The 27,010-nt window shown below is 36.4% G+C and overlaps 1 protein-coding gene across 1 annotated transcript in view; it reads left to right on the plus strand.

The window, feature by feature from the left end:
- Positions 1-27,010, plus strand: part of TINAG (tubulointerstitial nephritis antigen) — a 107,361-nt gene that overhangs the window by 24,793 nt on the left and 55,558 nt on the right. Inside the window, exons 5-9 of the mRNA XM_040249181.1 lie at positions 11,095-11,218; positions 15,139-15,289; positions 18,109-18,289; positions 20,511-20,556; positions 23,914-24,037. Of these exons, the coding sequence (XP_040105115.1) occupies positions 11,095-11,218; positions 15,139-15,289; positions 18,109-18,289; positions 20,511-20,556; positions 23,914-24,037 (626 nt within the window). The remainder of the gene's footprint in view (positions 1-11,094; positions 11,219-15,138; positions 15,290-18,108; positions 18,290-20,510; positions 20,557-23,913; positions 24,038-27,010) is intronic.

The following is a 27,010-nucleotide window of genomic DNA, read 5'->3' on the forward strand; positions in this document are numbered from 1 at the left end:
TATCTTCTTTATCCATTTATCTGTTGATAGACAGCTAAGTTGTTCCATATCATGGGCAGAGCCAGGACTTTAAAAGATCTGTCCCCCAAATGGTACTGAGTGTTCCTGTAGAATCAGTTAACTTTGACCCATTCAGGTTCAAAATAGCAAAATGGCTTTTAATCTTGGAACCAGATATCTTTGTGAAATGATCAGCTTAGATATATTTCTAAGCAGCAAATATGATTCATTGACTACACCTACTTCTGCTTCATTGATGGCACTAAAGCCTCTGACTGTGTGGATCACAACAAACTGAAAAATTCTTAAAGAGATGGGAATACCAGATCACCTTACCTGCCTCCTGAGAAATCTGTATGCAGGTGAAGAAGCAACAGTTAGTACCAGACATGGAACAAAGGACTGGTTCAATATTGGGAAGGGAGTACATCAAGGCTGTGTATTGTCACCCTGCTTATTTAACTTATATGCTGAGTCAGTCCAGTTCAGTTCAGTCGCTCAGTTGTGTCCTACTGTTTGCGACCCCATGAATCGCAGCACGCCAGGCCTCCCTGTCCATCACCATCTCCCAGAGTTCACTCAAACTCATGTCCATCGAGTCGGTGATGCCATCCAGCCATCTCATCCTCTGTCGTCCCCTTCTCCTCCTGCCCCCAATCCCTCCCAGCCTCAGAGTCTTTTCCAATGAGTCAACTCTTCGCATGAGGTGGCCAAAGTACTGGAGTTTCAGCTTTAGCATCATTCCTTCCAAAGAAATCCCAGGGCTGATCTCCTTCAGAATGGACTGGTTGGATCTCCTTGAAGTCCAAGGGACTCTCAAGAGTCTTCTCCAACACATGATGCCAAATGCTGGGCTGGATGAAGCACAAACTGGAATCAAGATTTCCCAGAGAAATATCAATAACCCCAGATATGCAGATGACTCCATCCTTATGGCAGAAAATGAAGAGCCTCTTGATGAAGGTGAAAGAGGAGAGTGAAAAAGCTGTCTTAAAATTCAACATTCAGAAAACTAATATCATGGCATCTGGTCCCATCACTTTATGGCAAATAGATGGGGAAAAATGGAAACAGTGACAGATTTAATTTTCTTAGGCTCCGAAATCACTGCAGATGGTGACTACAGGCATGAAATTAAAAGATGCTTCCTCCTTGGAAGAAAAGCTATAGCAAACTTAGACCGTGTACTGAAAAGCAGAGATATTATTTTACCTACAAGGGTCCCTTTAGTTAAAGCTATGGTTTTTCCAATTCACATGTACGCATGTGAGAGTTGGACCATAAAGAAGGCTGAAAACCAAAGAATTGATGTTTTTTAACTGTGGCATTGGAGAAGACTCTTGAGAGTCCCTTAGACTTCAAGGAGATCAAGCCAGTCAATCCTAAAGGAAATCAATCCTGAATATTGTTTGGAAGGACTGATGTTGAAACTCCAATACTTTGGTCACTGATGAGAAGAGTCAACTCATTAGAAAAGATCTTGATGCTGGGAAAGGCAGGAGGAGAACGGGATGGCAGAGGACGAGACGTTGGGTGGCATCACTGATTCAATGAACATGAGTTTGAGCAAGCTCCAGGAGATGGTGATGAACAGGGATGCCTGGCATGCTGCTGTCCATGGGGTCACAAAGAGTCAGACACAACTGAGTGACTGACCAGCTACAATAGATATATTTTTGGATTTTTTCTACAATCAGTAAATTATAACATCTTTAGAGGTTATTATAACTTTGAGTGACTTAATTATATGATCAGTTGAAAAAGAGGTACTTTTTCCTGGTTTTTTCTTTTTCATTTTTGTCCTTATCTGGATAAAAAGAGACAGAATTATTTGGGAAAATAAGAAATTCATCCTCTTAATAAGGAATATTTTCCCCTTGCTTCTAGTGAGGGCCCACTAAACCAAATACTCATTTAGGTGTCAATATACATTTTCTCTGAATTCTTTCTAACATATCTTATGAAGCTCTATTTTCTTGCAACTTAGAGTATTTTATATTCTAGGGGAAATGAGGTACATTTTTTCCCCAGGTTGCCACAGTTTATAGCATAGGAAAAGGAAATCTAATTCTAAATCACTTATTGGCTCCTGGGGATTTGTTTGCATAAAAGTCACTAAAGTGATATTTAAATGAAAAATGATTAGTGATATGGGAGAATTTAAATTACCTGGCACTATGAATTAATGTAATAAAGTTGCCAAATAGTTCCAGGAAGGCAATAAGGAAAATCTGGCTGATCTGTAAGAGTTCTGTTGATACAAAGCAAGGAAATAGCTTCCCATTTCTAAGGTACAGTAGCTTGAGGGCTGAAGTCTCTTCAAAAAATTTGTGAGTGTTGAAATTGTCCTGGTATCTGGTCAAATATTAGAAAATCAGAAACATAACAAGTACTTCAGTGAATAACATGAGATCAAATGAACTGAGTTAAACTGGTTGCTACAGAAGAGCTTTAAAAATAGATTAATTCTTAGCCTGGTGACTACATATAATACGAAATACCCCCAATTATCAATTGGACTCTGAATACTGTAGAAATGAATTATTTTGTGTGTGTTTGCTTCTGGATAACTCCCCCCCACACACACATTTTTTAAATACAATTTTAAACATAGGATGGTGTGTTACATACTAACTGTACTAACTGGATAGGCAGTTACCAAGTGTTGGGATGGTTTTTCTGAGAACTCTGCATCACCAGCCCAAGATGTGTCCTTTTCCTTGAGCACATTACCTGAATGAGAACTGAGATTTGTCATACTCTTTATCTTGAGTGGGAGAGGTGAACTGTGAGTCATCCCTGGTTCCTGGGAAAGCTCTTATCTTCTCTAGCTGGCTTCCTAGCTTCCTGGCTTGACTGAAGCCATTATTCCCGTAATATGTCTTCTGAGCTAAGTTAGAGGCTTATCAACAGGTCTTCTACAGAGAGTTCCATGATCATATAAATATGAAGAAAAAACTGGTTAATCTATATGAATTCAGTTCAGTTCAGTCACTCAGTCGTGTCTGACTCTTTGCAACCCCATGAATTGCAGCACACCAGGCCTCCCTGTCCATCACCAACTCCCAGAGTTTACCCAAATTCATGTCCATCAAGTCGGTAATGCCATCCAGCTATTTCATCCTCTGTTGTCCCCTTCTCCTCCTTGCCCCAAATCCCTCTCAGCATCAGAGATTTTTCCAATGAGTCAACTCTTTGCATGAGGAGGCTGAAGTATTGGAGTTTCAACTTCAGCATCAGTCCTTCCAATGAACACCCAGACTGATCTTTAGGATGGACTGGTTGGATCTCCTTGCAGTCCAAGGGACTCTCACGAGTCTTCTCCAACACCACAGATCAAAAGCATCAATTCTTCGACACTCAGCTTTCTTTATAGTCCAACTCTCACATCCATACATGACCACTGGAAAATGACCATACATGACTATACCTGACCATAGCTTTGACTAGACAGACCTTTGTTGGCAAAGTAATGTCTCTGCTTTTCAATATGCTATCTAGGTTGGTCATAACTTTGCTTCCAAGGAGTAAGTGTCTTTTAATTTCATGGCTGCATCACCATCTGCAGTGATTTTGGAGACCCCCAAAGTATGAATTAATTCAACCCAAATGAAGTTTTGTAGACTGTGATGTGTAACAATGAGGAATAGAATATATTGATTATGGGAGGTTGGAAAGAGTCTAGCTTAAAGATTTTGGTAGCTCTTCCTGGATGACAGTCCTAAGTGTCAGCAGACAAAAGGAAACAAAAACTGATTGTTTTCCCTGGTACAAGAAGACTGACTGCAGTAAGTAAGGGAGGGGAAAGAAAGAGGGCAAGAGGTCCTGCCTAGACCGTGCAGATCCTTGTTTTGTAGGAAGACTCACTTCTTTCCACTTTAGATCTATGTCTACCGTCAAGTCAAATGACATCGGCTGATCAGCCTTTGCCTAACTTTTTCTTAAAGGTGCTTTCTTGAGATTGTTCAAAATAATGTCTTGATTGGACAACCCTGTTCCAAATTGTTTTCCTCTAAATTAGATTAACCAACAATTCTCTGTCAGCCCACTGGGATCTTTGTGTACTGTCTTGATAAATTCACAATAGGACTGAGGGGAGCTGGTCTTTGGAAGACCATAGCTCCCTGAAAATTAAAATTCTACCACTTAAGACTTTTTTCTCTTTATGGTAGAAAAACAGGTTAGAAACTGTTAAATACACAGTTAAAACAGGTTAGAAAACACAGACTTATTTCAATATTTCTCAACATATGTGCCATTAGCCATCAATCCTGCAAGGTTTGGTATAAAGATGTCCTATCTATGGTCATGTATATTTATGAAGCGGTGTATCTTTCTTCCAAAGAGTTACACTATTCATTAATATACTGAAGAGAACTCTTCCTTTATTGACATTTTTTTTAACCCCATGTTTCCTAAACTCATGACATCATAGAACATTTTCTCCTTTGCTTATAATGATGGCTAATATTCCACAGGATTTATATTCCACAGAACACACTTGGGAGATGCCAAATATTGAAAGAAAAGTGCTGGAGGGAGCAGAAATACATTCAGGGATAAAACAAAGGTTTCTCAGGGTCTCAGAAAGAAAATAATTCTTACGATTGTAGGAAAAATTGGCTACTGTTAGTGATGGACAGGGAAGCATGGCATGCTTCTGTCCATGGGTCGCAAAGAGTCAGACAGGACTGAATGACTGAACTGAAAACTGAGGTCCTTTGAAGCCAACAAAAGCAACACAGTTGAGGTCTGTTGATAGGTACATGTAGCCAGTGCATTTAGTCACATGGCTGTGTTTCATACGCCCTGATGGACATGAGCTCTGCATGCTGTGTGTTTGGATCTTATTTAGACTGGCTTAAATGGTTATAGCAGAGGTACCCAGCTCACAGGCCTGTGAGAAGTCCATGAAATGATAAATAATAAGTACTTACCACACAGTTATAATAGATTGAGCATAATCTATTATGCTCATATAATAGTTGAGCATAACAGAAATGTTATTATATAATATATAAATTTATTCTTTCTTCCTTGCATTAACCTTGGGAGAATAGCAGATTTCTGAAATAGATAAATTCTGTAAGAGCTAAATAATGAAAGGCTTCATTATTTAGAGCATTTTATTTCATAAATAGAGTGTTGTTCTGGATTTATTGGCCCTGATGGACTTTATGTATTTCTGGTGAACCTGAAAACTCTACTTTGCTCCTAAATCAAATCAAATCAAATCATGTCAAGTCTAATCTAATCAAATGAACAGCTCTGTACCTGATTGTTTTTAGGCATCAAGTTCAAGTACATTGAATTTGGGAGATAACTTTAAGAGGCTTCCCTGAGTTATACTCTATTATAAACATTGCAAATATTTTGAATAAAAGATATTGTTTTCAAACAGAGATGGGGAAAGTCAGAGTTCGTTTCTCTACTTGGCTTAGTCAAAAAATATAATTTTAATAGCTTTGTTATTCATTCCCTGGAAGAACAATGAAGTTAACTAAGTTATCACAAGTAAGACTCACCTCTTAGGTGGAGCTATTTGGAAACTATTAAAACACTAATAAAGCTGGTATAACATTTAAAGGAGTAGCTAAGGAGTTCATATGCCACAACTCACACCTGATGCAGCCAAATAAATAAGCAATAACAAACAGTTAAAGCCTGTAACTTTTCTACATTTTATGGTATCAGGTTGATGTATATAAACATGTTCTAAATTTGGGGGATAACCTCGTTGTTTACTAGTACATCTTTTCTCAGACACTCAATATGCATGATATTAGTGTGTCTAAACTGGCATCACCAACAAATAAAAAATATTATCTTTTTCTTTTGTTTGTTGGAAGTTAAAGTAAAATAACATTTTATATATTATATAACTTTTAAAACCACTGATCATTGAAGTGAGAAAGGAAATTTTACTTCATTATCTGGATCATCATTATCTAGATAAAACATAGTATTTGATTGACTAAGTCTATTTCTCTAGGAGGCAGTTGTTTATTATTTTCTGAGGTATATTTTAGTGTTGGTAAATACTGAGCGATGAGAGGTACCTTTGGGAAATATCAGAGTGACTGTTCCCAAGGTCCTTTTTACCCATCATGTTATTGTTGTTTAGTCTTTGTGTCCAGTTCTTTGCGACCCCATGAACTGCAAACACGCCAAGCTTCACTCTCCTTCACACTCTCCCAGAGCTTGCTCAAATTCATGTTCATTGAATAGGTAATGCCATCCAAACATCTCATCCATTGTTGCTCACTTCTCCTTCTGCCCTCAATCTTTCCCAGCATCAGGGTCTTTTCTAGTGAGTCGGCTCTTCACAACAGGGGGCCAAAGTATTGGAGTTTCAGCTTCAGCATCAGTCCTTCCAATGGATATTCAGGGTTGATTTCCTCTAGGATTGACTGGTTTGATCTCCTTGTTGTCCAAGGGACTCTCAAGGGTCTTTTCTAGCACCACAGTTTGAAAACATCAATTGTTCGCGCTCAGCCTTCTTTATGGTCCAACTTTCCCATCCTTACATGACAACTGGAAAAACCGTAGCCTTGACTATACAGCCCTTTGTCAGCGAAGTGATGTCTCTGCTTTTTAATAGGCTGTCTAGGTTTGTCAGAGCATACAGTAGGTGTGAGTGATGTGGCAGAAGAACATGACAGGCAGATGTCTTGGGGGACTTTAAGTGCACAGTTCCCTCAGTTCATTCCAGCATCTCCTCCACTCTGTGGGTGAAGAACCAGGGGCAGAATTGGATGTCTCTGAAACAAGCGTTTTGAAATTCGAACAGCATCAAGCATTTCTTTATGTTTCCTCCAGGCTCTCTCTTTTCTTTCTCTCTCTCCTCAAAACAGAATCACAAACCCTTCAGCAGGCTTGAGGAAATACACACTGTCCTCACTCCTTATTCAGCTGAACTTGTGGCAGAATGAATGTGTTATCAGTCTGTTTCTGAGTTTTTAGTTTATTTTCTTTACTAGTCGAAGCCTGATGCATAGCACTGTGATGTAATTGAATCAACATCGTGGGGCTGAATTGATCACCACAGGACCTATCTTTGATAGAGAAATGTGAAAATTTACTTTTTCCCTTTCCTGGGAACAAACATTGGGGGCGGTTAGAAAGTAGATTCCTGAGGGGATTCCTGAGGGGATTCCTGAGGGGATTCCTGAGGTGTGCTTATATAATAGATACCTGCTCTTTGGCTGCTGCCGAAATATGGCCTCTGTTCACTGGTGCTGAGTAGAAACTCAGAGAGTTTTGTGTGAGACAGAAAAGAATAACTTTATTGCTTTGCCAGGCAAGAGGGCACAGCGGGCTAGCGCCCTCAAGACTGTGTTTCTGACCTGGAGAGGGTAGTGAGTTTTACAGCAACAGGTCGAAGAGGGCATTGTGAGCTTGTGGACGTTCTTCTGACTGGTTGGTGGTGAGGCAAGTGGGAGTCCACATCATTAACCTTCTGGTTGGAAGCGGTCTGGGATCTAAGTCCTTGTGGCAGCATATAGTTAACTTCTCCCACCTGGTGGGGGTTTCAGTGTCTGCAAAACAGCTCGAAACAGCTCAAAACATGACCTGAATATTTATCTAGAGTACTTGAGGAATAACTAAAGGAGGCCTTGGACTTTGTTTAATGGCTAAAGTATTATTATTTTGTCTTGCTTCACTGTTTTCCTTTCTTTTTGCATTTTCTCATTCCTTTAATTAAACTCATTCTTTAACTAAAGTTTCTAAAGACATGGAGAAGGAAATGGCAACCCATTCCAGTATTCTTGCCTGGAGAATCCCATGGACAGAGGAGCCTGGTGGGCTACAGTCTATGGGGTCACAAGAGTCGCACACGACTGAATGCCTTTCACTTCACTTCTAAAGACAAAAGGCAGCTGGAGGACATGGGTGATGGTCTGTTTCCAGATGATTTTTTAGGGTCTTTCTGGGCTACATGGACTCCCCAAATTAGAACTATCTAGTCTATATGATGATTCTTCCCAAAGTGAGTTCCATGAAACACTAGTCCTCTGATCTACTTCACAGCAAAAAGGATGTTAAAGCAAATGAAATAGAGTAGAATACGTTGCATTGGGTCATGCATATTAAGAATCACAAATATTATTTTTGTTTCTTCCAGCCTCTCAGCACTTAGGTAGTTTATAAAAAATATTGCAGTGAGGACAAAAAAGACTATTTATTTAATTTTAAAGCTGGTGTTTCTTAGAACTGTTTGATTAATCAGCTGTTCCTCTTGTAATTATCTATTACAATTTCTCAGAACTAGTGTTCTGAGAAAGTCATCTTAAGAGAGAGCAGCTCATCAATTTCCAGAGGCACATTTTCTTTATTATCACACCTCTGAAGCTAGGATGTTTCTTACATTTGACAATGTCCTGGGTTCAAGCAAAAAAAAAAGATAAAAGGATAAATAAAAAGGGGTAAAATTCCATGGGACAGAACTTAGTAATGTGGCCACACCTGGGAGCCAGGGGAGACCAAGAAATATAGTTATTTTTCTGAGCCTGCAGGTACTGAACTAAAATTGCTATCACTAAAACTTATAGATGGAAAGAAAGCCTACTCAAAGCAGGAGCCTTGAGGGACTGGCACCATCTGCCATAGTGTGGTCACTGATTAATGATATTTACAAGAAACTAGTTCCGTATAAAAACCAAAACTGGCCAAGTAACAAAGCAAAACTCTTTCAGATTTCAGGCATGAAGGCAAATATTATTGAAGATGAAAAATTCATTTTGCCATTAGCACCTGGAAGTTAGCCCTTTCTTCTCCAGTATTAAGTAGCTTAGAAGGAATTTCGTGGTATGCATGGCCCCTGCACTTGCTCAGAAGAGAATAATATTTTCTGTTGACTTCTTGGGTCACTCATTATCCACATTTAAGTTGGAGTAAGTGCAACTAGGGGATGAAGGGGTGATTCACCAAGTAGATACTGTGCAGACATGGGCTCTTAGTAACACTGTCCAAAATGTCCAGAATTTGATTAGTTAGTTCTCAATCTGCTTTGTGACTGGGTTTCCATTACTTTTAGAGATTTTGATTCTATTAAATGCAACAATTATTGTAAAATATTCTCCAGCATTCACCAATGCTTTTAATTCTTACATTTATTCACAGGATATTTAATCTCTAATCAAAATTGAAATATTAAGGTGGGAGACTGTTCAAGTTTGTCTAATCTTATTCTGGAAACAGAATGTGGCTGAAATTTTTTAACATTACAATGAAAGTAAAATGCCATCTGTAATAGTGTAAAACTTTTTAAAATTAAAATTTTGCCTCTTTAGGTCACTGTCATTTTGGAATTTCTGTCTCTGTCAGCTGATCCTCTTTACTTTTTTGCTTTATTAAGTTATCCTTTGACCAAGGGGAAAAAAATCATTTAATGAAGTCAGACTTCATTACCAACTCCTAAAAGCTGTTATTCTGTGGTGTTTACTTTTCTTTATTAGCTCTTGAAAACATTCTTACTTTATAGAGGAATGCAATAATCATGGAGTAATGAGATGTAAAATTTGCCCTGTGTTTATTATATCAGATTGTCTGGTATCATAAAGTAAATAAAATTTCAAGGTAACACATGCTTCTTGGGTCTCAAGTCCTATGGGCTTATTTTAAAGAAAAGCAATATTAAATAATTGGTAAAAAGTCTTGTAAGATCTGACAGGTGAGCTTCATGAATTGATCTGACTTAGTGATAAATACTGTAAATACGTTTTCAATAAATATGGTATTTTGCCTATTGTTTCTCTATCACCTTTTCTGATGGAGAAGGATTATACATTAATATACTTTTATTTTTAAACAGTAAATCATAAAAAATAAATAAATGCTATTATTATAACAATGTGCCTGTGGGGAGGAAATGATTTTCTTAAAGTTGTGCAATCTATCAGATAGATGTGTATTTCCTCATTATTATCAGATATTCACTGCATACCTCCCATGTACAAAGTCCTCTGGCCCAATTTTGGAACTGCTGCTGCTGCTGCTGCTAAGTCGCTTCAGTCGTGTCCTACTCTGTGTGACCCCATAGACGGCAGCCCACCAGGCTCCCCATCCCTGGGATTCTCCAGGCAAGAACACTGGATTGGGTTGCCATTTCCTTCTCTAATGCATGAAAGTAAAAAGTGAAAGTGAATTTGCTCGGTCCTGTCGGACTCTTAGTGACCCCATGGACTGCAGCCCACCAGGCTCCTCCATCCATGGGATTTTCCAGGCAAGAGTACTGGAGTGGGGTGCCATTGCCTTCTCTGAACTTTGGAAAGTGGATGTCAAATTCTGAATAGCTCAACCCTGCAAAAATGTGTTATACCTTTATTACTTCCACAGAGCAGAAGGGAAATAGCCCAGCTCCATTATTAAATTAGAATTCTAAAGTGATAAATTGCAATAACAATGATAATCTAGCTTTTTCTAGAACATGGGGCAGCTTAATATTATAAATTCCTAAAAGCACACTGATTAACCAGTAATGAAGGTATGAGTAATGTATAAGGTAGGTGTATTTCTGTCCCAGGTAGAAAGACTTTGAGACCGTGTCTATGTCTCTGAAATGATCTACTCAGAGAAGCAAACTTATTCTGCTCCAACTCCAAGATTCTGCAGTGTGGCCAATCTGATGACATAAGAATCAAAAACCACCCAGATTTCTAGGATTTCTATGGCACTACTCTTTGAGTTTTCACACAGACACTCTACCACAATCTACTTGAGAATTTGACACTTTTATCCCATCACCTAAATAGCAGCATTTTTAGTAAGAAAACTCAGGATATTCAAGATAACAAAAACAGTGGCCAAAATTATTGCATTATATAGTAACCGAGAAAACACATTCTATGTATTCTTTCAATTTTGTACTATGTTATGATTCCCCACATTGAATTGCTATTTTTAAACGTAGAGTGAAATAGATATGTTACATAGATAATACATTTAAGAAATGTCATTCAGAACAGTTGAATGTACAAAACTTTATAACAGTTGAATGTAAAAAACTTTATAACAGGGCATGGGGATTTCTTATAATGGTTATTGGGATAAATTGGAAAATCTCTGACACATTTGCTTCTTTTTCTTCTTTAGGCTTCTTTAGCTGAAACTACTGATCTTCCAGAATTCTTTATTGCATCTTACAAATGGCCTGGATGGACCCATGGCCCTTTGGATCAAAAAAATTGTGCTGCATCCTGGGCTTTTTCCACTGCAAGTAATAAAGTCATTTTAATTACTTCCTTACCAATTCTCCCTTTTACTCTAGACCCTGGGATAGTAATTAAAAGAGTTTTTAATTTAGAACATTTAAATATTATCACTTGGTCAATAAAATAAAATATTACTTTGACCAGAGAAAGCAGCCTGAAGATGAAATAAAAATCCATTTTTACTCTGAAATTGGTCTTTATCATCCCAGACTCATTTTAAATAGAGAGTAGATCAAAAGAGCAACAGAGAAAAGTTGCCAAAATTTGTTTGTTCTTTGAGAGTTAAGGGCAGATCATAAGAAGAGTATAAGATTCCTCTTTACCCATAGGACTATCTGCAATCCTAATATGTATGTTATACAGACAAATAATTCTTATATTCTTTTCTCTTGATTAGATCTTCAGAAATATATTTAATTATGAAATTAATATATTTGATGTAGAAACTTCAGAATTAAGTGATAATGGATTAAATGGGCTTTATCTCATTTTAGATAAAATCAGTTTTGTAGATTCTGACTCTACAGTGATACAACTGATCTTCTAACAAGAGGAGTTTCCAAATTACTTCAAAAGTGTAAGGAGGGACTTTCCTGGTGGCTCAGTGGTTAAGACTTTGCCTTCCAGTGAAGAGGGTGTGGGTTTGATCCTTAGTGGGAGAGCTAAGATCCAACATGTCTTTTGGCCAAAATACCAAAACGTAAAACAGAAGCAATATTGTAAAAAAATTCAGTAAAGACTTAAAAAAAGTTCATTAAAAGCAGTGTGAGGAATGACATACCTCTATTACAGCAACTTCATACAGTTTCACGAGCCAGGCCATCAGTACTCAGGTTAATCCCAAGATTTGGTCTCCAAAGTATCCTCAAAATGTGTTGATTGTATTACAACAATTAGACCTCACACAACATTGTCTACTCTCAAAGATCAGTTTCATAAAACGGTGCTCTGTGCTTAGAAATAATTCCAAGAGTCATTAAAAACAGACTAAGTACCGAATGCATCATGAAATAACTTCATAGGCTCTGAAGGGTGACACTTCTTAGGACAGAGGAGTGCTGATACTTTCTCTAAATACCATCACTTCATAGAACAAGCTAGTTTGTTCTAGAAAAGATGCATTTGGTTGAGCTGACCCTGGAGCATCTCCATCTGTTACTTCTATGATAATGCTTATTGCCTCAGGGTAAACATTCTCTGGCATGGGAATCTCTTTGAGCCTTGTTTCAAATGGATGGGGACAGATTTAATCAGATACATCGTTTGCCATTTTATGTTTATATGGTTAATGTATTACACCTCCTAAGGGATATGTAATAATTTTACTTTAAGCTAGACCAGCATTTCTGAAGAGGTCTTAGGAAAGATATTTGCTGTGAAATACTGAGAGTAACTTGCTAAGCTGATCTGGGCTCTGTTTTTTGGAGTCCATTGATTACAGTCCCATAGACGGCCTCAGCACAAGGCTAAGTCCATCTGTCCTCTACCTAATGGACGTCAGTTTTGTGTCCTGCATAGTCAATATAGCAGTAGTTACAATGAGAAAAGCTGTCTTTCAAAGAAGCTAAAAAGTATAAAATGGGATAAAGAAGACAATTAAAAATATACACACATATAAAAATATAGTTATATAGCTAAATAAAATTTAAGCAAGATGTCAGAAGCTAAGAGGCGAAGGAGTTCCAAATGGTAGGGGTGATGCCTGCTGCAGAGCAAATTTGGAGAGGAATAAATTAAGCAGGAAAAATAGCAGTGTGAGTCTCAGAGGTAAAGCCCGGTGAAAGTTTTCATATGAAGAGCAGGAAACAATTTGTTGAACTGAGTCATTCTTAAATCTTCTGACCTTTTCTAAGTATTTCAAGAGAATTTGGGTTAAACATTCACTGAGATTCAGGAATGTCTGTAATAAGAGCAACATGTTGAATATCATTAGAATTTAAAGCTCTTATCCTTTGGTTGGAATCTACAGATTCATGGGGCTGGAAGGGAAGGTAGAAGTCCCCATTTTCAAGCCTTTGCTTTTATAAAAGAGGCACAAACAAAAGAAGTGACCTGCCCAAAGTGAAAGGCAAGAAGTCCCAGAAGTGAGCCCAGAGGCAGGTTTCTGACTCCTTCGGTATTGTTTGTGAAAGTCTTTTATGAACTGGAGAGTGGTTATGGGAATACTTGATTCTCAGCCCTTGTACTGAAAGTCAAAGCATCAAGGAAGTTCTATTTTCTTTTATGAAACAGGGAATTATTTTCTTGAGACTGAGAGAGATGGAGGTATAATGATTTTTGCTCCTATGAAATATGTCCTAGCACAAAATACATGAGAATTGAGAAGCAAGTAGGAGGTTATAGATCCAACACACACTGAGCATCTAAAACATGCCAGCAATTACACTACAGAATTGTCCATGTGCTGTAGTTACATTTTATAAATACATATACAGAAATACATATATAAAGGAATTATTTTTAAAGAATTTATTTCAGTGCTAGTTTAATAATTCTAAACTAGCACTGTGAGGGGTTCCAGTACACAGATAATTTTGATGAGTAAAAACTATAACTTCTGAGAAAAGTGGATAGGTAGAAGAGAGGTTATGAATGTGCTTCCTTTAATCAAAAGTGAGTCAGAGATTAAGAAGAAGACTATATCAGGTCTCCAACAACAACAAAAGTCTGTACCAAAATGTCACTGACTCCAATTTTCTTGTGATCTCCACACACATATTATCATGGTCGCATGATCAAAATGCTCACATATATAGTTTTCTGCTACTGGTTGATTAGTTTCCCCAGTCTATCATTCTATGAGGTCAGGATGATGACTCTTGATTTTGTTCTTTGTTGCAATTTCTACTGCTTAGTCTTGTGCCTGCCACCTAGTAGGCGGTGAACAAATGTGTGCTGGGAAAAGGAACACACATTGACAACAGCCGTGCTAGGGAATTATTCAAACAAAGAGAATGTTCAGTCACAAAGGGTAGACATATACATAAAACAGGGTGAATTCTACATCTGCACGAAAGTGTGCTATGTAGCTTTTTGATAATTTTTAAAATCAGAGTTTCGTTGCTTTACAGCGTTTTGTTGGTTTCTGCTGTACCGTAGAATGAATCAGTGATACATGTATCACCTCCTTCTTGAGCCATCCCCACATCCCAGCCCTCTAGGTCATCACAGAGCAAGGAGCTGAGCTCTCTGTGTTATACAGCATCTTTCCACAGTTATCTATTTAACTCATGGTAGTGTATGTACGTTCATCCTACTCTCTCAATTTGTCTCGCTCTTTGATTCCCCCTGACTGTATCTACAAGTTTGTTTTCTACGTCTGTGTCTCTATTCCTGCCCTGCAAATAGGTTTATCTGTACTATCTTTCTAGGTTCCATATATAAGTATAAATTAGTGATAGTTTATACTGTAGATTCATGCTAGTCTCAATTAGTTTTAGAACCAAAATTTAATTTACTCCACTATATCAGATTAACATGGATAAATTTTCAATGAAGGTTTCTGATTGCCTCAGGTTAGTTACATTTATTATATAATGAATATATATATATTCATTATATATATTCATACACACACATTTTAAGTACAGGTGATATAAATGTAAGCAAGATATGACTCTTGCTTGCCAGGTGTTTCACTTGCCAGGTTACTTAATGAAGAATTCAGAAGTATATAGAGCATGAAAAGAACAAGGAACCAGAACAGACTTTGAAGATGGTGACATAACGCAGCAATGCCAAAACCAGACATAAACTATGACTGAAATTATGACATGGTTGAGTGTGTTGGAATATGCATCACATTTGGCCTTTAAGTTCCATTAAGTTTCAGAGACTAGTTTAATGATTCAGACAAAAAGGGCTATGCAAATTTTGGCAATATTATATGCCGTTTGAATATTAATTAATATTCTCTTTGAAGCAGGTGTGGCAGCTGACCGCATAGCAATTCAGTCCCAAGGTCGATACACCGCCAACCTATCCCCTCAGAATTTGATCTCTTGCTGTGCCAAGAAACGCCATGGATGCAACAGCGGAAGTGTTGATAGGGCTTGGTGGTACCTGAGAAAACGTGGGTAAATAGCTCCCCAACATGCATCTCTAGGATTCTTAAGAGTGCTGCTTGGGTTAGAATAAGGGGAAAAAAACATTTTGCATTTTCTTCAAACTCTACAAATATATATGCTACATCTATATAAACACAGGAATTTCATTTAAATATATTCTCTGTTTGGTATCTACTGAAGTTATAAGCTATCAGAAACAACTGTTTGAAAAAATGTATACTTTTCTAGCTAAATTAATAGAGACAAGTAAGCATTGTCTTCTTGTGGTTCTGAGCCAAATGGTTGTAGAGTCCCACAATGGGGGTAGAGTTGAACTTATCTTGAGACTCTTAGTTCCCCAGGAAGATTAATAGATGATGCCAGGGGAAAGTTAGCCTAAGACCGGAGGAATGATATAAAGACATGCTGTATAGTTGCCTCAACTCATCAACATCATTGTCACCATTAATCCCATCTGACGAGACGATTGCAGGTTGCATTTCTTTATTCTCATGTAGTCTGATACCCATGCAGCACCCTGTGTTTACTATAAGACCTACTTAAAAGCTGAGTTATTTGGCAAAGGAAATAGCAGCTGATAACTAATAGCTGATGTATGTGCTGCCCACGTGTTCTTTCCTCATCCACTGAGTGCTCTGGGTGTGCTATAAGAGATTGGGTGTTATGTATTTATAAAGTTCTTTAAGATTTGTATCTAATACTTTGCTAATAAGATGATGATTAGAATGGGCAACTTGGGCTAATACCTTCCTGATTTAATAGTGCTCAGTCAGCTTCTGTTTGTATTATTTTACTATAATAAAAGTTAAAGCCCTTTAGGAGCTTAAAAATATAACTTAACATTGAAAGCCAATTAAATCTTGTATTAGTCTGCTCAGGTTAACGTACCAAAACACCATAAACTCTGGCCTAAACCAGAGTTTTTATTTCTGGAAGCTAAGTTCACAATCAAGGTGCTCAAAGTCAAATCACTTTCTGGTGAGACCCCTCCTCTTGGCTTGCCTGCTTACTGAGTCCCCATTTACAGAGAGAGACTTCTCTGTTCCTCTTATCAGGGTACTAATCTCAGCATGAGGGTCCCACTCTCATGACTTAATTTAAAGCTAATTATCTGTCTATACTGATATGACTATATATCTGTATATAGAGATAATATAGATAATCTGTACATAGAAAGATAAATCTATGGTTGAAAATAAAGCACACAAATGTTTGAAAAGTAGAGACAAGTGAATGAATACAGAATAACTAAACTTACATGGAGCAGAAGTTTTGTAGGGAGATTTGAAAAGTTAGCATAAGGAAACATTTTCTGGAAAGAAAGTGCTAATTCATATATATATGTGAATTATATGCTTTCTTCTTTCTGAAAATTTTGTCCATAATCTTACTTTGTTCATGGATGATCTGATAATCATGGTTTGTTTGTAGCCTAGTATATTGTTCAAGAATGTGAATATTTTCACTACTGGTTTAAATAAAGTTATATTACTGCACACAGAACGAAGCTAATTATCTTTCCAAGTTCCCATCTCTAAATGCCATTGCATTGGTGATTAGAGCTTAAAGGCATGAATTTAGGGTGATACACCTCAATCCATAGTACTCATTATCCCCAAGTAATCCACTGGTACCTTTTGTGAAAGTAGCTTAGCTTTCATCATGCTCCTTACTCAGATTCTCTCACTTTTTTCACACTGTTGAATTTCCTTGAGGCAATCCTAGGACTGTAATTCTATGGCCAGCTGAACATCAACTATCCATGAAATAAATTCACTGTTTTATTTTCCTTATCGTCTGCTTCCATACTCAATGAATTGTGTTAGACTTGGATCCAAATAATTTGTATTTTTCTATGTTCAGTTTCAAAATCAGAAACCAAAATTCTTTTATCATTTGTATAATGTATATATCTGATAACTTTCTACCTTATTAACGTCAATACTGTAGTAGTGTATACAGTTTCTCTTGAAGGATCATGAATTATAAGCACATAATAATTGAAGTCCTATGAGAAGGTATTTATAACAATAAAAATGTAAAAATACTTAATTCTAAAACATATAATTTATCAGAATACTCCATCTGAATATGATAAAACTTGTTCTTTTTCATATTAAATTTGGCTTTTTAAACTTATCTATTTTTAATTGAAGGATAATTGCTTCACAGTATTGTGTTGGTGCCAAACATCAATATCAGCCATAGGTATACATATGTCCCTCCTGAAACTCCCTCCTTTTTCCCTCCCCATCTCACCCCTCTAGGTTGTTACAAAGCTCCAGTTTGAGTTCTCTGAGTCATACAGCAAATTTTCTTTGGCTATCTATTTGGCTTTTTATATTATAGTTATAAATGAAGACTTAAGGAGTTATTTTATTAATCATTGCTTTTCATCTTCACAAAATTCTATTTGGTAGATAAATGTCTTTATTAGAATGGATTTGAACAAGGTTTTAGAACCTAAAAAAAATTGATACAAATAAGCTTATTTATAAAACAGAACAGATTCACAGGCTTAGAGAAAAAAATTATGGTTACCAGAGGGCAGGGGTTAGAGGGAGGGATAGATTGGGAGTTTGGGATTGGCATGTACACACTGCTATATTTAAAATAAAATGCCTTACCATGAAAAAAACTATAATGAAGATATAGGAATGGGGCGGGGAAAGAGTTCATATGATTGAACGACTATGTTCAGTGTCCTGAAACTTATATGTTAGTAGCCAGAAAGATTTACAGATATGTAAATCAGTAAAATCGTACGGAGATAGGTCATTACTGCATTTCCTAAGTATTACATTTACTTCTTTGCTTACTCCTCATAGACTGGTATCCCATGCGTGCTATCCACTTTTCAAGGACCAAAATGCTACCAACAATGGTTGCGCCATGGCAAGTAGGTCTGATGGACGGGGAAAACGGCATGCCACCACGCCATGTCCCAACAGCATCGAGAAATCCAATAGGATCTACCAGTGTTCTCCTCCATACAGGGTCTCTTCCAATGTAAGTCTGAATTGCAAGACTTCTTAGTGGTTAGCTTTCTCAAAAATATATACTACTGTTAATAAAACTATTTATAGTATAGTTATATATTATTATTATATATTATTATTGTTATATAATAAAACTATTTATAAACAAGTATATTCTAAAATAATACTATGCTTTCAGATATAATTTTTGATATTATTGAAGTGTTTATTAATGACTTCCAATTTGGGTATAATTTTTGATCTTTGTAATATTATCTGTGCACATGATTGCCTTAAATTTTAAAATTTCCTTGGGAATAGAGTTTTATTTATTTTTTAATTTTTGTTTTTACTTTGTTTTGCTTTACAATACTGTATTGGTTTTGCCATACATTGACATGAATCAGCCATGGGTGTACCTGAGTTCCCAATCCTGAACCCCCCTCCCACCTCCCACCCCATATCATCTCTCTGGATCATCCCCGTGCACCAGCCCCAAGCATCCTGTATCCTGTATCGAACATAGACTGGTGATTCGTTTCTTACCTGATAGTATACATGTTTCAATGCCATTCTCCCAAATCATCCCACCCTCTCCCTCCCCCACAGAGTCTAAAAGTCCATTCCAATACAGTATACTAGCACATATATATGGAATTTAGAAAGATGGTAATGATAACCACCTATGCAAGACAGCAAAAGAGACACAGATGTATAGAACGGAATAGAGTTTTATAATTATGTTTATTATATAACACACATGTATATATGTGTATATAAAGTAAATGGTGGTTTAGTTGCCAAGTTGGATCTGGCTCTTTTGCAATCCCATGGACTCTTCTGTGATCCTGCCAGGCTCATCTTTCCATGGGATTCTCCATGCAAGAATACTGGAGTGGGCTGCCATTTCTTTCTCTAGGGGATTTCCCTGACGCAGGGATTGAATCTGCATTTTTTGCATTTCAGGTGGATTCTTTGTTGACTGAGCCACCAGGAAAGCCTATACATACATACATATATACCTAGTTGACAGATAAAAGCTAAAGCAAACCTTTTTTCATTGATTTTTTTGTGGTATTAGCTTATTTTATTCATCCTTTGCCTTACTCCACAAATACTTGAAATGGAAATAGTCATGGTGGGAAAAAGATTCCCCTGGATTCCAGTTTGTCATGTTAAAATTCTGGGAGAATTTTACTCCATCTTATCAGTGTCACCCAGACATTCTCACTTTCAGACTGTTTGAAGCTTCAGTGATTTCCAATTATCTGTAGAATACAGTTCAACATTCTTATCATGATGTATAGGTCGTTCATGACTTGGTTCTGATCTACTGCTTTTTGGACTCATGTCCAGCCAACCTACCCATTCCCCATCTGCCCATAATGTTCCTCGTAAACTGACCGCTGTCTGCTCCCCACATGCACCAGGCCCACTTTGCTTCTGCTTAGCTGGGTGACGATTCCTCTCACAGCAGTGGTTATCCCACCAACTTCCATGTCAAGGAAGTAGGTCAAAACTTCATCTTCTCTGAGAAGTTTTCTTGACTTTTAGGCAGAATTAATGTCCCATTTTTGTTTGCATCCACAGTATTTGTGCTTGTCTCTATAATCAAGCTTAGTATATCATGATTAGTTATGTTACTTAGTATTTCATAGTTATGTTACTTAGCAATTAGTTATGTGATTGTCTGTCTACTCCATCAAAATGGAAATATCTTGAGGACTGGTGCAGGGTTAATATTTGTTTCTGTCCTAGTTTCTGGGATGTATTCTAATCAAAGTGTATATGTGAATGAACTTCTTCATTCCTAAAAGTTGCATTACACAGTGGATGAAAACAGAGAAATATTTGTATGCTAAAACTGAGGAACCTCACAAAATAATCATCTGGGATCACTGTTGCGGTCCAAAGAATGGAGATGACACTACTTTCCACTCATAAAACAGTGTTTTATTTATTTTTTTCTCTTTGACCATAAAAATTGTTATATTTTCTCTTCTTTCCAAAATTATTGCCAGTGGTAAGAGTCAATGAAACATGTGTGTGTCTTGTCTTTAGCAAATTCACCAATGTGGAGATTCACATGCAAGTATTTCAAAGTATGATTAAGAGTAAATTGCAAGCTGTCAAGGCACACTGGGTTCCATAATTCCTAAGCTGATTGTACAGCCCCTAACATCACAGACCAAACAATAGGTGTAGTGTACTCTGACAACAATAACGGTGTTCACTGATGTTTTTCCCTCCAGGAAACTGAGATCATGAGAGAAATCATGCAAAATGGACCAGTTCAAGGTAAGCTTGGGCTTCCCAGGTGGCACTCACCTGTCAATCAGGAGATATAAGAGGTACGGGTTTGATACCTGGGTCGGGAAGATCCCCTGGAGGAGGGCATGGCAATCCATTCCAGTATTCTTGCCTGGAGAATCCCATGGACAGAGGAGCCTGGAAGGCTATAGTCCATGGAGTCGCAAAGAGTCAGACTTGATTGAAGTGGCTTAGCATGCACACAAGGTAAGCTTGGATGAAATATGATTGTGTCTTATTTATTCCTTTAATAAACAACTTTGCATTTAACTCCTATATAAAGAGCTTAATAAATGATAGACATCTTTTGCTTTTAGATAATTCTTAAAGATTCAGCGGTTGTAAGACCAATGTAATTATAGGAGATATGCTCACCGAATAGCCTCATTAGCTCCTCTTGTTCTTGAAGAAGACAGACTCATTCATAAATTGAATTGTTGAACAAATGTTATTGACACATTGGATGAAAGTCAGCTTAGTCTATACAAAGTGATCATGGACCCAAAAGACATTCAAACAGGAAATACTGAGAGCTTGTTTGATTGTTTAGCTATATTTGACTCATACATAGTGTTAAAAATCTTCTCACTTCAGTTTAAATGGATAAGATAATGGATTGTAAAAAAATGAAGGTTTAGCAATAGAAACAAAGTAGACACTTCCCTTTTCCTATGAGCTCAAAAGAAATCAAATAAACCAGGATGATTTTTGTGTTTTATAAAATGCTTTCCATTTTGATCTATTTTGAAAATGTGTTATGGATAGTAAACTAAAATCAATAAGGAAATCATATATTAATTTATAAAATATCCTTTGATTTAATATGAAGATATTATATCTGATACACAGTTCCTCTGCTTATCTATTGGAATTTATTTTGCACCAATGGTATGAATAAAAATAAGTTCACAGTGTATATTTCCAGTATTAAATATTACCTTGAAATGTTTGAAAGAACAAAACCAGTGAGGCCTAAAATAGAAATTCAGGCTGTGAATACTGAAAAGTCCAAAAATATATTAATATTATCAATACAGTGGAATTGATAAATAAAATAATTAGGTTAAACAAACCAAAATTAAATTGAAAACATTTGATGTATAACCAAGGAACTATTGGTTATATGTATTTTTGTGTTTCTGAATGCTGGCCTAATCAATATTGGTTCAACAGATAACAGGAATGACAAATTTTAAAATTGTGTTGGAAAGACTTTTATTGATCTTTATCATCACTTAACATTTATTGAGAAACCAAAGCTTATTCTGAACATGGCCTGAATTCAGTTTTTAAAATTCTGGGGCCATACACAAAACCTGAAACGAATAAAAGGAAATTTTTTTTCTCCTTTCAGTTGTGTAATCTTTGAAGGCTAGAAAAACAGTAGGGAATTAATGTGTAATTTAAATATATCCTTCATTAACTAGAGTTTGTGTGATAAACTTGAAGGAAGCCAGGCATTTGAAATCAAGGTTGAATTTGAAATTCCAGCTTTGACATTTGCTACTTAAATGACTTTGGTCGAAGTACTTAAACCTCTTTGAGTCTTTAAATCATTATATTACTGTTTAATAAAGTTTCTCTCTCATTCTTCTAATCAGTTAAAAGAAATCTGCAGCATAATGATTGAAAATTGAGAATACCTTATGTTTATTTAATGGTCAGATACTTAAGTATTCATGAATTTTACAGACTGAATCAAAAATAAAGAGGTAAAATTTGAAAATAATAAAGTTGAAGTTCAAATTATTCAGCATCATGGAACCAATGTTTGTTGAGAACTTTCCTCCTGCCAGGCTGAACCAAGAGCAGAAGACAGCTCAGTATCCTACCCTCGTGCGTGGGTAGAGTGTAATAAGTTTGTGTGGTTTTCCAAAAGTAAAATCGCACTATGGTAGCTTATGTAGTCAGATCATCAGGTCTGTTTGGTGTCAGAAACTCAAGGAAGAATCCATCTTCAAGTTAATTGTCATGGCATCTCATTCATGTTTCTTTAGTTGGGGAGGGTATTTTTCTGCGTTGGAGAGTACTTTTTATTCCTAGTGCTTTGAATGCTAACGGAGTCAGTAGCTCTATGGAAGAGATTGCCGATAGCAATATTTTCTCAGTTATAAGCGCTGGTTGCCTCATCTTGAGTAGATGCAACATGGCTGTCTGCATGTTGTTACCAGTGCTAATGTACAGCCTTTTCCCCCTTGCCTTACAAAAGAATGTAAAATGTGATAGAATGATGAATAAATAGTACTGTGTGCATTCTTCTAAAATCTGTAGAATTAAAAAGAAGTTTAGGTGCGGGAAAGAGGACAAAACAAAGAGCTGAACAGAGTACAGTTATATAAATTCTTAACATCCTATGGAAAGATGTGTTCAAGTAAATAAAGATTTCATCTCTTTTATGAATATTTGGACACCATCAGAAAAGGCATGCAACATTAAGAAACGAAATAAAAAGTAGAAATCAAAAGTAATGCTTGACTTTGGAAGAGAAGCTTCATTTTAGGATCTGTCAAATGTTAGTGGCTTTCTTTCTTATTTTATTTAAAATTCACATCAAACTAAGACAAGCTTTGTGCACAATTGTCAAGGTATTTGTAACTAGCCCAAATAAAAATGCTTTCAATTCATGTCTTCTAGAGGAGAAGTTTAAAGTATTCACCATAAATTGCTCAAGACTTTCAATAAAACAGCTACAATACAGAAAAGAAAAAGAAATAATCTAGGTGAGGGAAGAAAGAAGAGTTTTATAAAATATAAGCTCTTCCTTTCTGAAGAGTATAAGCTCTTCCTTTCTAAAGAATACACTATTGGCTTAGCTCCCCGAAGCTGGAGGGATGCAATCTTGTCAGAGCATTCTTTTGCTAAGGGTTTACTTTTTATTCAAACGTACCAAGGAAACTTTTGTATTTACTTCTAAGAAAGAAGGACAATTACTTTAAACCCTGTTAGGTTCACCCTTCACTGATAGCTTAATTGGAATTTTAAGGGACTGGTGGAGAAGCCCAAGGTTAATGGAGAAATAGTGATCACCAGTGAGTTGTAGTGGGTTTCCTTCAAGGATTCAGCTCCTGATAATAGAGCTTCTGTCAAAAAAGATCGAGTTCTAAATGTATAACGTGACTTTAAGTAATATGCTAAGTAGCTAAAAGATACTTCTATAAGGGAACTAGAAAATGTTTGAATCAATTAAGTAGGAAAGAAAATTAAGCTGAACTGCAAAATTCCTTTTTAGATTCTACCCCTGGTAATTTACTTGTTGACTGTTCTTTAAGAATTTCTGAAGTTTGTTTTTTTTTTTAAGATAATGGTTTAAAATCATGTCATTTATCTTGTTGGGTTTTATTTTAGCTATAATGCAAGTTCATGAGGATTTCTTCAATTATAAGACAGGGATATATAGACACATTACCAGCACAAGTGAAGACTCAGAAAAATATCGAAAGTTTCGGACACATGCAGTCAAACTCACTGGGTAAGGTGATTTCTCAAAAGTCTTCATTTAATACTTCTTGGAAATAAAATTGAAAATAGATTATGTAGTGCATTTAGGTGCCAGAATTCCTCTTGGTATGAGAGGTTCTCATACAAATTAAAAATTATAAAACCTTGACATTATTTAGTCGTTATTTTAAAATCCAGTGAAAAATCAACTCATTATTTTAGGAAAGGTACCAAAGCATGTCTCTCATTTACTTGGGAATCCATCCTAAGAACCTGTTCTAAGGGCACTAAAATAGATTATTGGAATTCTACATATGGGATGATCAAGGAAAGTGTGCAAAACCAAGGTGTGCTAGGATGTGGGGAGAAGGTTTTGGATGGAATTACAAATGGTAGAGATTAAGCAGGAAGACAGGGTAAGATCTCCTTCATTCAAGTAAAATTATTTGTTTAAATCTATGTGAGAATTGTGAAAACTTTTCTTGTTTTACTTTGTTTTTCCATTCTTAGTTGTTCAGTGACTTTTCAGAAAAGCAAACGGAGTAAAAAATCCGTTTATCCTGCTACTGGAACTGGGAATTCAGTGCCACTTGAATTCCATTTCGCTTCAGTTTGAAAGTCCTGTTTCTTCTAAATCTCCTTTCTATGTATGTTTCATTATCAATTTTTGTTTCCCCTGGTAATAGTCATGATTTGGAAAAATTTTTCCCACGCACTGGGTGATCAAAATGATCTTTCTTATTATTCAGAGAACTCTGGAAATGGCAACCTTGATGTGGCCCCTTTCTTGATTGATTATAACTGATTCTTTATTATCTCTCTCCCGCCTTGCTGATGTTTTCTTCATTCTACTCCTAAATTTGTTTATGCTGGGGTTGAACAATATTAATGTGTTTGTATTAATCACTCTGCACTGTTTGTATGTTTTCCATATTGAGAGTGTCAATTGAAATAATGTGTTCACTTTTATAGACTCCTGAAAGACTGAGACACTTAAAAATTTATCTCACATGTGTGACAATTAGCAAGGCTAATTCTGCTAGTGAGCAAATAACTTTTGGAGATTTTGTTTATTTTTCAGAAATATTTTAGGGCCCTTGGGAATTGTTAAATGCCCTGAGGCAGTAGATTTTTATTCATTTATCTATTAGTAATTCCTGATTTGGTAATTACTGTATTCAGAAAATTAATGCATCAGTGAATTAGAGAGTAATCAAATAACCCAAGTAAGTTAATGTTCCTTATCAGAGAACTTAGTGTACTTCTATGAAATACCTTACAGATTTATTGCATCAAATTTTATTTGCTATGAATTTGTCAAACAGAAAGCTATTAGATTTAACTCACTTGTACTTAATGAATTTAAACTTCTATTAAATGCCCATCGCTGAGGAATACAAGGAAGATTAATACATAGTCCTGTTCTTTTTTTTTTCTTTTTTTTTAAATTTGTTTATTTTTTATTTTACTTTACAATTCTGTATTGGTTTTGCCATACATTGACATGAATCCACCACGAGTGTACATGCATTCCCAGTCCTGTTCTTAAGGAGTTTAGGGAATAAAGTAGAGACATTCACAAGTGATTACAGTATAAGGTGATAAAAGTTGTGTATTTCCATATGCATGGCATTATATATATATATTACATATATGCTTATACTATTTTATATATACTACATGCATATATATATATTGCATATGTATTGTACACACATATATATACTTATATATATTTACAGTAGGTAGATAGATAAACACTTAAATTTCTTTGCTCCTCATCATTTTATTTTGTTTTTAACTGGAGGATTATTACTTTACAGTATTGTGGTGGTTTCTGTCACACAGCAGCATGAATCAGCCATAGGTGTACATTTGTCCTCTCCCTCTTAAACCTCCCTCCCACCTTCCTCCCCATCGCACCCCTCCAGGCTGTCACAGAGCACCTGCTTTGGGGTCCCTGCATCATATAGCAAATTCCCACTGGCTATCTGTTTTACATATGGTGATGTACATGTTTTAATACTACTCTCTCCAACCCTCTTCCTCCCCCACTGTGACCCTAAGTCTGTTCTTTATGTCTGTGTCTCCCTTGCTGCCCTGCAAATAGGATCATCAGTTCCATCTTTCTAGATTCCAGATATATGTGCTACTATTCAGCGTTTGTCTTTCTCTTTCTAACTGAGTTCATTCTGTATAATAGGTTCTAGGTTCATCCATCTCATTAGAACTGATTCAAATGCATATTGGGGTACAGGTGCCTTTTTCAATATGCTTTCCTGAGGGCATATGCCCAGTAGTGGAATTGCTGGGTCATATGATAGTTTTATTCCTAGTTATTTTATTTTTATTTTTAATTGAAAGATAATTGCTTCACAATACTGGTTTGATTTCTGCCATACATCAACATAAATTAGACATAGGTGTACATGTGTCTCCTCCCTCTTGAATCTCCCTCCCACCTCCCACCCTTTCCCACCCCTCTAAGTTGTTATGGAGCCCCGGTTTGTTCCTGAATCATACTGCAAATTTCCATTGGCTATCTACTTTACATACTGTAGTATACATGCTTCCACGCTGATCTCTCCATTCATCTCACCCTCTCTTTCCTCCCATCACCCTTGTTTATAAGTCTGTTCTCTATGTCTGCATCTCCAGTGCTGCCCTACAAATAGATTCATCAGCACCATCTTTGTAGATCCCATTTATATGCATTAATAGATGATATTGTTTTTATCTTTCTGACCTGCTTCCCTCGTATAATAGGCTCTAGGTTCATCCACCTCATTAGAACTGACTCAAATATGTACCTTTTCATGGCTGAGTAGTTTCCATTGTATATATGTACCATAGCTTTTTTATCCATTCATGTGTTGATGGACATCTAGGTTGCTTCCACATCTTAGCTATTGTAAACAGTGCTGCAATAAATATTGGGGTACATGTGTCTTTTTCAGTTTTGGTTTCCTCAGGGTATATGTCTAGAAGTGATATTGCTTGGTCA

The sequence above is a fragment of the Oryx dammah genome, unplaced genomic scaffold (genome assembly GCF_014754425.2).
Source record: "Oryx dammah isolate SB20612 unplaced genomic scaffold, SCBI_Odam_1.1 HiC_scaffold_11, whole genome shotgun sequence".
Classification (NCBI taxonomy): Eukaryota; Metazoa; Chordata; class Mammalia; order Artiodactyla; family Bovidae; genus Oryx; species Oryx dammah.